The sequence below is a fragment of the Plasmodium cynomolgi genome, chromosome 9, assembly GCF_000321355.1.
Source record: "Plasmodium cynomolgi strain B DNA, chromosome 9, whole genome shotgun sequence".
NCBI classification, from domain to species: domain Eukaryota; phylum Apicomplexa; class Aconoidasida; order Haemosporida; family Plasmodiidae; genus Plasmodium; species Plasmodium cynomolgi.
Window position 1 is genome coordinate 545,973 of NC_020402.1, and position 11,405 is coordinate 557,377.

Below are 11,405 nucleotides of genomic sequence, written 5' to 3' on the forward strand. Positions count from 1 at the left end.
CTTTTTCCTGTCCGCCTGCGCAGGAACATCAAAGGATTCGCCATCCAGGGTGGGGACCCAACGAACACAGGAAAAGGCGGCGAAAGCATCTTTGGGAAATACTTCGAAGACGAATTTCAATCGACGTTGAAGGTTCGGCGGATGGGATTGTGGTGGCCACTTGGCCAGCGCGAAACGTCATTTTGGTTATCACCCCGTCTCTTTGCAGTTAGTATTTGCTTTACTCGTCCCACTGCTAATCCATGCTTCCCTTTTTTTCCCTACTCCCACCTGCAGCACGACAAACGTGGAATTGTCTCCATGGCCAACAAAGGCAAACCCAACACGAACGGGTCGCAGTTCTTCATAACCTACTCCAGGCAGCCGCACCTAAATGGAGTTTACCCGGTCTTTGGAAAGTAAACACAAACGAGGGGGATTAACTCCACCAAAGGAAGGCAGACTGCATCGACAAAAGTGGCATAAACTTACGCACACTGTGTCGTGCTATGAGCGGATGATTAAAAATTCGAGTGCTTCTTCGAGTTGGGGGCACGCACAGCATGCGCATTTCGACAGAGTTGTTTTGAAAAAATGAAAAAAAGAAAGTCGGCGGGAGAGTAGCAGGGGGAGAGTCACAGGGGGAGAGTCACGGGGGGAGATACACACGGGGAGATACACATGGGGAGATACACACGGGGAGATACACATGGGGAGATACACATGGGGAGATACACATGGGGAGATACACATGGGGTCATCCACATGGGGTCATCCACATGGGGACATCCACATGGGGACTTCCACACTGAGACATCCACATGGGGACTTCCACACTGAGACATCCACATGGAGTGAGATGCAGAGTGCGCGCAACGCTCCTGGCGTGCGCACTTCGGAAAGAAGCCCCCTCGCTGGGATAAGGCCAGCCACTAACTTGCCCTCTCCCCCTTTTGCTTACTCATCTTACAGGGTCATTGATGGGATGGATGTCCTGTCCGTTCTGGAAAATGGTACACGTGTTGCCTGCTTTGCGACGCCTGCTAATTGATCGCCCTGCCTCGTTTGCGACGCCTGTCAATTGATCGCCCCGCCTGGCGTGCCGCACCAGTTGATCCGTTTCCATGCCTCCCCGTCACTTAACCTTGCCGTTCCCCCTCACGCCAATCAATTCGCAGAACCCGTGGGAGAAAAGCACAAGCCCCTGAAGGACATCCTGATAGAGTCCGTGACAATACACGCCAACCCCATCGCGGAGGATGAGGCCGTCTCGACTTGATTCTCTCCACATTGACACACCTGCGACGTACACATGGTTATGCAGTTCGATTGTCAGATTGCCCGCTTCACAGCTCGTCCGAGGCAGCGGGTGGGCCGCGCGCTGCCTTGGGACCCTTCTTCTTTGTCTTGGCCATCCCGGCCTTGCCCTGAATGATATCCTTCATGCGCAGGTCATAACCAACGTTAAAAAAATCAAGCAGAATGATGCACAGAGTCAGCAAGACCATCAATATGAGGAAGAGCTTCCATATTCTCCTCAAGTAACGGAAGCTAAACGAGTTAATGTGAAGACAGCTTATGCTATAGTCAGCCCCGGCGGAAAGTAAAAAGGTATCATTTTTGATGAAACACATAGCAGTGATGGGAAGCTCATGCTTCTTGTAATGCGCTAAAAGGGAATACCTACTGTTGTAAATTTTTAGGGCACCTGTGCTGAACCCTAATGCAAGAAATTTTTCATTCTGACTAATGGCGATATTGCAACATGGTCTATCATCCAACCAAATAAACTTCTGCTTTGTGCAACAAAATTTTTCTTTCTTGTCATCAAATAAGACATTCCAAATAATGAGGTAGCTATTTCCTCTCGATGTATACGCAGTCGTTAACAGAGTATACACGAAATTATCAGTCCTTTTTGTATTTCTCATAAATTTACAGCATCGGAAATTTAGCTTGTCACCTTTTTGTTTCGGATTCGTCATTTGTTCTGTGTGTAGATTCACAATGGTGTGTGTGTCCCATATTTTAAGTGAATTATCAGAGGAACATGTACACAGAATTTTTTCGTCTTGTGCTATGTCGCAATCTTTGATGCATTCTTCGTGTCCTTTGAAGTCTCCTATGTGCTCGACTATGTTGCTGGACGTGTCGATGAAGTAGTTTTTCTCCTTCCCGATGGGGACCCTTCCGGATGCGGCGGCTACTCCGGCTGCTGCGGATGCGGCTGCTCCGGTCGCTGCGGCTGCTGTTGATGCTGCTTCGCCTCCCCCTCCTGCCGCTCCTCCTGCTGCCGCTCCCCCTCCTGCCGCTTCTCCTGCTGCAATTTTGAGCTTCCAAAGCTTCAGCGTTTTGTCCTCCCCCCCTGTTAAAATGAAGTTACTGACGGAAGAAAATTTGACGACCACTTGCCTGGAGTGTTTCTCACTAAAGTCCGTGACGAAGCTGTGTATGATATTTGGACCGGTGTCTTCATTTATTTGGAAAATAACACACTCGTTCCTGACTGAACCTAACCATATGTCATACTTTTCATCATAGATAATCGAATCGACAACACCTCTTTGCTGGGTCGTCGACCACAGAACTTGCAACTTCTTTTCCTTCTCGTCAAACGTGTTAATATCAAGGAGGTCTTCAATTCCATAATTTTTTCCCCCCCCTCCTCCCGATGTCACCACGTACTTATCATTGGACCCTATTCCATATATGGGATAGTTCAGGTACGAGATTTTTATTTCGTTCATACTGGGCTACAGTGTGGAGAGGGAGAGGGAGAGGTAGAGATGTGGGCGTGGGCGACGGGGAGAGATATAGGCGTGAGCTTGGGCGACGGGGAGAGATATAGGCGTGAGCTTGGGTGACGGGGAGAGATATGAACTTGGGCTTGGACGTGAACGTGGGGGTTGGGGTGCTCCTCTCGCCGCGGGGCGGTGGCCGCGAGTCGCGCCGCAGCGGTTGTAATCTCATATGGGCAGTTCTCCCTGGCTCGAGTTCTGTCGATAGGGGACACACAGTCGAGTTACTTCGCGATATTCTTGTTCAGCGCTAATGGGCAAGTCCCTTCTCCCCTGAATGGCATCATCAATGTGGGTGTTGCGGGGATAGGGGGGCAACCTTTTGCGAGGGGTTCTCACGAGGGATCCTCACATAGCCTTCTCACGTGGCAGTTCTCACGTGGGATCCTCACGTGGACTTCTTACGTGGCAGTTCTCACGTGGGATCCTCACGTGGCGCTTCTCACATGGCCTCCTCACGTGGCCTCCTCACGGACCCCCCACAGGCACGTTCGGGTACACACCGCTACCTAGGCGAAGGCGACCTAACAGGGGCAACTACACTTCTTCAGATTTTACCCCAAATGTGCCTTGCCCTTTTGGAACATAGCGACTAGGCCGACGCTCAGGGGGATGATGGACACGCAGGAAAAAAAAAAAAAAAAAGAAAAAAAAAAAAAGAAAAAAAAAAAAAAAGAAAAAAAAAAAAAAAGAAAAAAAAACTTTGCCAGCTCGGCTAGTCACACGGAATGGTACTTAATGCCACAACCTTATGTCAAATGCTTGGAATGCTAAGCCTGCCTGACCTCGGTACTTTGCTAATATTGAAATTCCTGCTTCATGGAAACAAAAAAAATTGGTCGCGTTCCGGTTTCGTAGTTATATAGCATTCGTTTTGTCGCCCAGCCCTTTTCAGCTTCCCCTTGGCAATTTTTTTTCACGTGTACGTGATTATTTTATCATATATTTTTTTTATTTTTTTTACTTATATATATTTTTATTTTTTTTTTATCCCCTGTAGGGCTAACGCCCATTTGCCAGGGTTCGGTTCACCAGCGCGGCGATGCAAAACACCTATGGCTCCTTTTTTTCCGGTTCCTATGTGTGCCTCTGCCCACGCGCAACTCTACCCTGTTACCCATCACTGCCGCGCGGAGTAAACTCGTCGGACGCGGCGGCGTGGCCAAGTGGCTGAACAGGTTGAGCTGATTGAATTGGCTGAACAGGTTGAACTGGCTGATCTGGCTAAACTGGCTGAACTGGCTAAACTGGCTGAACTTTTTATGCGGACCGCGAATGCCTTTTTGTACACCTCAGGGCGTTACCTTACAGAGTGAGCATTCCCAGCTGGCACACGTCATTGACCTCGCCGCGTCTCCTGAGTTGCGTAGGGATAACCTTAAAATGATCGCTGATGCTTCCCCCTAACTTAAGTGTGAGCCCTAAACTGTCACGTTGAAGCGAGTGTGGAATGCAAACCCAAACCGGGTCATGCCCCCTGTGCAGGATGGCCCATGAGTACTGCCGATGAGCGTCACGACAAAGGAAAAAAGGAAAAAAAAAGGAAAAAAAAGGGGAAAAAAAGGAAAACATTCCAACCGCTCTTTTAACCAGAACAAAATTAGCCGCGTAAAAAAAGAAGGCATCAAAACAGCGCTACACGCATACATCCAACCGTACATACGTACGTCGTACTTGCCCCTCAGCCACATGTGTATGCATTCGAGCGTCGAATGGCTTTGGTGGTCGACGCGCCTGATGTACATACATGATTCCAGGGGGGGGTAGAAACTAACGCCATGTTCGTCCATGTGGTGGAAGGGGAAAGTAAGTGTCTGCCCGCTGCCCGCTGCCCGCTGCCCGCTACCCACTGCTCCCTATTTGCTTCTCCGCGCGTGCGTCCGCTTGGCACATGTGTGTACGGTGGCATGTGTGGCTGTTCGCATTAGTATCCCCAGGCATACTGGCATGCGCGTGCCCACGTACGTAGGTGTAAATGCAAGTGTACAGTTACTACGCACTCATGTATGTATGCGCCAACGCTTGGGCCGTGCCGTGGAACAGCTCCAGTATCCCCACCTTTCTTGGGCGGCCCCCTAACGAATGCCCAAAATGGGGAGAAAAAAAAAAATTACACAAAATTATTGAAAATTATTGAAAATTATTGAAAATTATTCAAAATTATTCAAAATAATGCAAAATAACGGAAAGCTAAACGAAGGAGCAACAATACTGTTGACGAACACATCATCGCAGCAGTGAACGGGAAAGCAAAATTGTTTTGTACCCGGCGCCTATTTTTTTCTTTTTTTTTCCTTTTCATTTCGCGTTCGTTTCGCTTCGTTTCGCGTTCGTTTCGCGTTCGTTTCGCTTCGTTTCGCTTCATTTCGCTTTCATTTCCTTTTTGTTTCCCTTTGTTTCCTTTTTTCCCCCTTTTTTTCCTTTTTTTTCCTTTTTAATTTTTCTCACTCGAAAAACACGTGGAAATGCATTTTGCGGACGTTGTTAAAATTCAGCCGTCGCAACAGACTGCATTGTACATCACCAACGGGTAGATGCGCGAAATTGTGAAATTGGTCGTGTCCACTTTGAGTTACTATTCGGTAATACGTTGTTTTTTTTTTTTTTTTTTTTGTGACCATTGTTAATGCCATATGTTAATGTTATTCACCGCGGCCGTCATTTTGCCAAAAGCGTAGATATAAAGCTCCTTTTTTGCTGCGTGCGGCGACGTGGTGCGAGTGCAGCACGGAGGGAGTCGCTTGGGGCTGCACCGGAGTGGATCGCACCGCGCAGGGCTCAAGTGGACAATACGGCGGTAAGACTGCAGTGGATAACCCCCCCCCTCTAACATAGCCGTCACAAAAAGGTACTACCCCCGTACGGGAAAAACGAAAAAGGCGCGAAAGGACACGTCTGAGCAGTGTCCTTCGTGGAAGCGGGCCACCTGTTCACCAGTACACTGCTTATCCGTCACACTGCTTACCCGTCACACTGCTTACCCGTCACACTGCTTACCCGTCACACTGCTTACCCGTCACACTGCTTACCCGTCACACTGCTTACCCGTCACACTGCTTATCCGTCACACTGCTTACCCGTCACACTGCTTCCCCGCCGCACTTCTCAGCCGCTGGGCCAGGCGAAAGAGTCGCTATCATGATAGAAAAGTCCAATAACCCGTTCCTGAGCATCGACCCGATTGTGGACCGAGGGAAGGCGGAGGGAGAGGAGCTACCTCTGATCAGTTCGAAGGCGAAGCGTCATGTAGACTTTACGCAGATAGTGGTATACTTGGTTGGGCTGTCCGATGGCCTAACCCATCTAGCATCACTGGCCATATATTACTTGTTCAAGGATTACTTTCGTCTAACACCCTACCAAGTGTCTCTCATATTGATGTACCCCTACATCCCATTCATCTTAAAGCCAGCCATAGCGCTCTTGACAGATTCGGTTTCTATTTTTGGAATGAGAAGGAAGCCCTACCTCTTCCTTTTCAGTCTATTCCAGTCCTTAAATTTTTTGGCTTTAGCATTTCTACAGCTGTCCGTATTTCAAGCTACTCTCATCCTCTTTTTTATTTCCCTATGTGCCTCATTCTGCACGACAGTAGCGGAAGCCTTAGTAGTGGAGAGTTCTATTGGAAAAACGTATTCCCAAGGAACAAACAAAGTGACAGAATTCATAGCGTCCAAAGCGATAGGTAGTCTTTCAGTAGCTTATTTTTCAGGATACCTTCTGGAGAAAATATCAAGGGAATATATTTTTATGGCAACGTCTCTCTTTCCTCTCATCATTTCAATATCGTGTCTCTTTCTCAAGGAAAAGGAATATACATCAGATAAAGGTATACTTAGACAACTGCAGGATTTGATCAAATTCGTTAATACACCAATTTTTTTGGGACCATTTCTTTACATTTTTGTGTATATGTCAGGACCCGATTATGATGATGCTTTTTTTTTCTTCTGTACAAATAAATTGGGATTCAGACCATCTTTCATGGGGACGTTAAGACTTACCTATGGAATTGCTTCTCTCATAGGTATTATCATATATCGCTTGTTTTTGAAGAACCAAGGGTTGAAAAAGACACTCATTTTAACCACACTGATATCCTTTCCTATTTATATATCACCTATTGTACTGACGGAGAAAATAAATACTTATTTTGGTATTTCTAATGAATTATTTGTCCTCAGTGGAGGCTTCTTAATCGAAGCAATTACAGAAATACAGCTGTTGCCTCTCTTCATTTTAACTGCAAATATATGTCAGCCTGGATTGGAGGCCAGTGTTTTCGCTACCATTTTGAGTGTTAAGAATTTAGGGTCTCTAACCAAAAAGGGAACGTCTTCATTTTTGACTTACCTCCTAAGAATCGACAGCTATAATTTTGATAATCTCAGTTTGTATATTTTTATTTGTGGATTTTTTCTCCTTTTTTCCCTCACTCTTGTTCCTCTGCTGCCCGAGGAGGAGAAGATCGACAAGCTCAAGAACAGGCACGCTCCGCAGCTGCACTCGTAGAAACAGCGGCAGCCTCGGACGCAGCTCCGTTTGTAGAAACAGTGGCAGCCTCGGACGCAGCTCCGTTTGTAGAAACAGCGGCAGCCTCGGACGCAGCTCCGTTTGTAGAAACAGTGGCAGCCTCGGACGCAGCTCCGTTTGTAGAAACAGTGGCAGCCTCGGACGCAGCTCCGTTTGTAGAAACAGTGGCAGCCCCAGACGCAGCTGCACTCGTAGGGAGATTAGCCGCCTCTGACGCAGCTGCACTCGTAGGGACATTGCCAGCCGCACCTGACATGCGTTCTTTTTTAAGATAAAGGGGTAGGGTGACGGAAAAAAAAGGAGACTATTGTTACGCTTCTGCCCCTCCCCCCTGCAGCTAACCGTTTGTCTATCCCGCAACGCGCACCGTTTTACGCGCGTACATCTGTTTGTTTATTCCCTCGCGGTGTCCGCCTCGCCAAAGGACGTGCAGCTGTGCGTGCAACTGTGCGTGAAGGTGTACGTGCAGCTGTACGTGAAAGTGTACCCTTAGCTGTACCCTTAGCTGTACGTGCCCCCCCCCATTACCCTCCTTTAACACATAACGCAGTTTTGTTACGAAGTAGTAAAGCTAATTAACCCCGTGCGGGGTAATCTGTGTGCATAAGTTTTTCCTACACCATTTATCGTATGCTATGTGCGTGGGGAAAGGCACACTTCGCAGTGACGAAGCTGTGCACATATGGGCAGGACTGATTTTCACAAAAGTGGGGCGCCCAAAAAAGGGGGAGAAGTAAAGCGAACGAAAAGGAGACATCGTGAAGAGGTGATGAAGCCCCTTTAATCAAAGCAGTTAACGTAAAAAAAAAAGGGGACAATTCGAGAGGTGGTCAAATGGGTGAGTGGGCCCCATAGGATAGAACATGAGGGGGACAGCTACACAACTGACGAGTTGGCCCTGCATATGTACTTTCGCCCCTCCCATCACACGTCTTCCCTAACCCTGTACAAGCGGAAGCCCCACACGTCGGATGTGAACACCTCTTCAAAGTAGCGAAGCCCTTTGACCTCCGGGACCTCCAACTTCCTTATGTAGTCATACCCCCTATGTTTTCCATTCGACACGTTAAAGTAGGAGAGCTTGTAGAGGAGACTATTCGACATAAAGGAGGTTGCATTTTTCCCAAAGGGGTGATGCTGGTCATGGTAGTAATAGAGTAATGGGTTTATATGCTTAAATTGCTTGTTCGTGATTTTTAGCATCCACAAAAATTTGTTTAGGTCATCTGAGGAGTTCTGTGAATACCCCCCATATGAGACGAGGACGTAATTTGCATCTAGCTTCTTCACATAGTCGTATGCTTGTTTTTCGTTTACACTAAAAATCAACCCTACTGTGGCGATGTGTGCACTGTTCCAAGTGTTGTTATCTACGTAGGTTATTCTATCTCCCATGACACTCAACTGGTATCCGTAATCCCACCAAGCCACTATCCTTGAATCCGTTTTTGTGTTCTGTTGAATCCATTTGTACATCTGCCTGACATCGTCATTTATGTACCTCTCTCCTTTTTCATTTCGGCTGTAAAAGGTTATGTTCGACTCGGAGTAGGCAATGGATGAGCACCATGTGGCATGCAGGATAGCTAAAATTACGAGGTAGCCCAGGAGGGTTAAGATGCAGATGCTCGTCAGGATAGACACCTCGGTGTTTTCTGTTCGGTTGAAGGGAAGCTTGATGATTCGGTCGTCTGTGGGTGGGGCTGGCAACGCATTGTTCGACCTGCTCGCGGTGTCACTCTTAGCATCGCTCTTTGCGTCACCCTTAGCGTCACTCTTAGCATCGCTCTCTCCGTCGGTGCAGCTGGCTTTCCCTCCTCGGTGCGCCTTCTCTTCGGAAGTCAGTTGTCCTCTACAGCCCTCCCCATCGGAGTGGCCCTCCCCATCGGAGCGGCCTTCCCCATCGGAGCGGCCTTCCCCATCTGTGTAATAGCTGCCCTCAGAAGAGTAGCTCTCCCCGCGGGGGAACTCGCTTCCAAAGAGTAGGGACGCCCTGTATGTACTGGGGGCCACACGCAGGAAGCGCACGTAGCGACTGAGCAGGGAGGACAACCCTATGGCGCTCAACACACTCGAGATGGGAGAAAAAATCAAAAGCAATCTAACCATGAGGGAGGAGAAATACAAACAGAGGACGGAAAAAATCCCCAAGAAAAAGGCTTCTATCGGGGCTTGCTTCTTCATACATTCGTAGAGTCCAATGGGTACAAAAATCAAAACAAGGTGCACATCAAAGAAGTATGAAGACCAAGTGGTTGGTTGATGCTCCGAAATAGATGCGACAATGGGATTGTGTTTAGATGCATAAGTAGGATCTAGTAGCGTTCTTGATCTATGATTCCATGACAGATTATGTGTAAAGATCAAAAATTTAAAAATGAGAAAAAAGAAGAGAAAGCACATTTGCACGAACTTACGTTCGAAATTTTCTTGGTCCACTCTCAGATAGATAATCACATGCCTGGCTACCACTAACACATTGGTTAGAACAAAAATGGCATGAGTCCCAAGGTGCTCGATGCTAAGAAAAACGGATCTCTCAATACAGGGGATATTCAAACAAAGGATGGTTGTTAATACATAATACACATTAAAGGAGATCACATTTTTTAATTGATATCTCTTTAGCAAGAGAATCACTAGCATATATAGGCTTATCGAATTGGTAATGTAGATATAGGCACCCCATGAGAGGGCCATGTAGTAGGTACTGAGTGAACAGAGGAGAGCTGAGAGCAGAGTACCTTCCTTCAGACATCTAATCCAGGTGTACAAACAAAGAAGGAGTAAAAATATTGCAATAGATTCATTATCATAGGATCCTGCTACTGTTCTCGACACATGAGAAGGAGACATGGAAACAAAAAGAGCTGCTATTAATCCTGCACCACGAAAAGGATATACCTCCACTGTTAGAATGTACGTTATTATACAAGTGAAGAAACTGAATAGAGGTCCAATGTAGATGCAAATAATTTTTATGTCGATTAGGAACCCAAGCATGTTGCAAAACTGGTAAATAAAATAGCTAGTTAACATCAATCCGGGGAATAAGGTCTGTCCTGTTGTCCTCCCTAGAGGGAACCAGGACTTTGAATCGAAATAATTCCAAAAATCGTAAAAATTGCTTTCTCTCAATATTTTTGTTAATTTATAATTGAAGTAGGGATCGAACTCGTGTATGATTGCTTCATTTCGGATGACTGAGAATAGACGAAGGAGGAAGCTCAGTAATCCGATCAACAGCACGATGAAGATTTCCATTTTACGCTGCCTTCGTTTTCCCTCCTTCATGGCCTACAAATCATGGGGCGGAGGAAGTGGTGACGTGATGGCGTGATGACGTGGTGACGTGAGTGAGCAGTGACTACAACGAAGCAAATCGAACACAGGTAGGGAATCACAGGAGGTATGTGGATACTATCCCTGCGGCGGCACAATGAACCACTGCGCCGCCTTACACCTCTGCCTTTGCAGAACCCACCTGGCGGAAGGCGCCGCTGCAGAATACCCCATGCAGGAGGCGGTTTAGGAAGAACCGGGGCTTCAGCCCCAGGTCGACCACCTCCTCACCGTCTTCCGGGGTTTCGCTCTCAACCATTATGCGAAGAGGCACTCACAGCAGGTGTGCAAATGTCTATTTGTGGGAGGAAGCCAACCTTCCACCGGGGGGGAGGCACCAAAGGTAACCCCTTAAGTGTGCAATTTGCATAATGTAATGCGGTGCTCTTTCTTTTATATTGAATTATCTCTCATATTGAAGTATCCCTTATATTGAAGTATCCCTTATATCGAAGTATCCCTTATATTGAATTATCTCTCATACTGAATTATCTTTCTTTTTTTTTTTTCCCCCCTTTGGTAAAATTTACAAATGGGGAAAGCTCTCCCCCCCTTGGAACTGAAGGCACAAAATGGAAAGATATTGAACAGGGCAACTGCACAAATGGAGAGTTCCAAGTTGGGAGGAATTTCTTCTCCCCTTTCGCTTATCAACGTGCGATGTGGGCATTCCCCCTTTTTTTTCTTTTTTGGGGGGGAGGTCGGTGGGCCTCAAACTGTGTCGAGTCCTCCTAAAATGAACAAGTTTGGTTC

The 11,405-nt window shown here is 47.1% G+C and overlaps 4 protein-coding genes across 4 annotated transcripts; 2 read left to right on the forward strand and 2 right to left on the reverse strand.

The window, feature by feature from the left end:
* Positions 1-23: 23 nt before the first annotated feature.
* PCYB_092240 (cyclophilin) lies at positions 24-402 on the forward strand (the record flags this gene model as incomplete). The annotated part of the gene is made up of 2 exons (XM_004222337.1): positions 24-132; positions 277-402. Coding segments are annotated over 2 exons (235 nt in total), but the record flags the coding sequence as incomplete, so codon positions are not given.
* A 923-nt stretch (positions 403-1,325) lies between these two features.
* PCYB_092250 (hypothetical protein) lies at positions 1,326-2,732 on the reverse strand (the record flags this gene model as incomplete). Its single annotated transcript, XM_004222338.1, has 1 exon — positions 1,326-2,732. A coding segment is annotated over one exon (1,407 nt), but the record flags the coding sequence as incomplete, so codon positions are not given.
* A 3,183-nt stretch (positions 2,733-5,915) lies between these two features.
* PCYB_092260 (transmembrane protein) lies at positions 5,916-7,285 on the forward strand (the record flags this gene model as incomplete). The annotated part of the gene is made up of 1 exon (XM_004222339.1): positions 5,916-7,285. A coding segment is annotated over one exon (1,370 nt), but the record flags the coding sequence as incomplete, so codon positions are not given.
* A 949-nt stretch (positions 7,286-8,234) lies between these two features.
* On the reverse strand, positions 8,235-10,911 carry PCYB_092270 (oligosacharyl transferase STT3 subunit; the record flags this gene model as incomplete). Its single annotated transcript, XM_004222340.1, has 2 exons — positions 8,235-10,607; positions 10,795-10,911. The coding sequence occupies 2 exons, from the start codon at positions 10,909-10,911 to the stop codon at positions 8,235-8,237; spliced, it is 2,490 nt and encodes an 829-aa protein (XP_004222388.1).
* Positions 10,912-11,405: the final 494 nt, after the last annotated feature.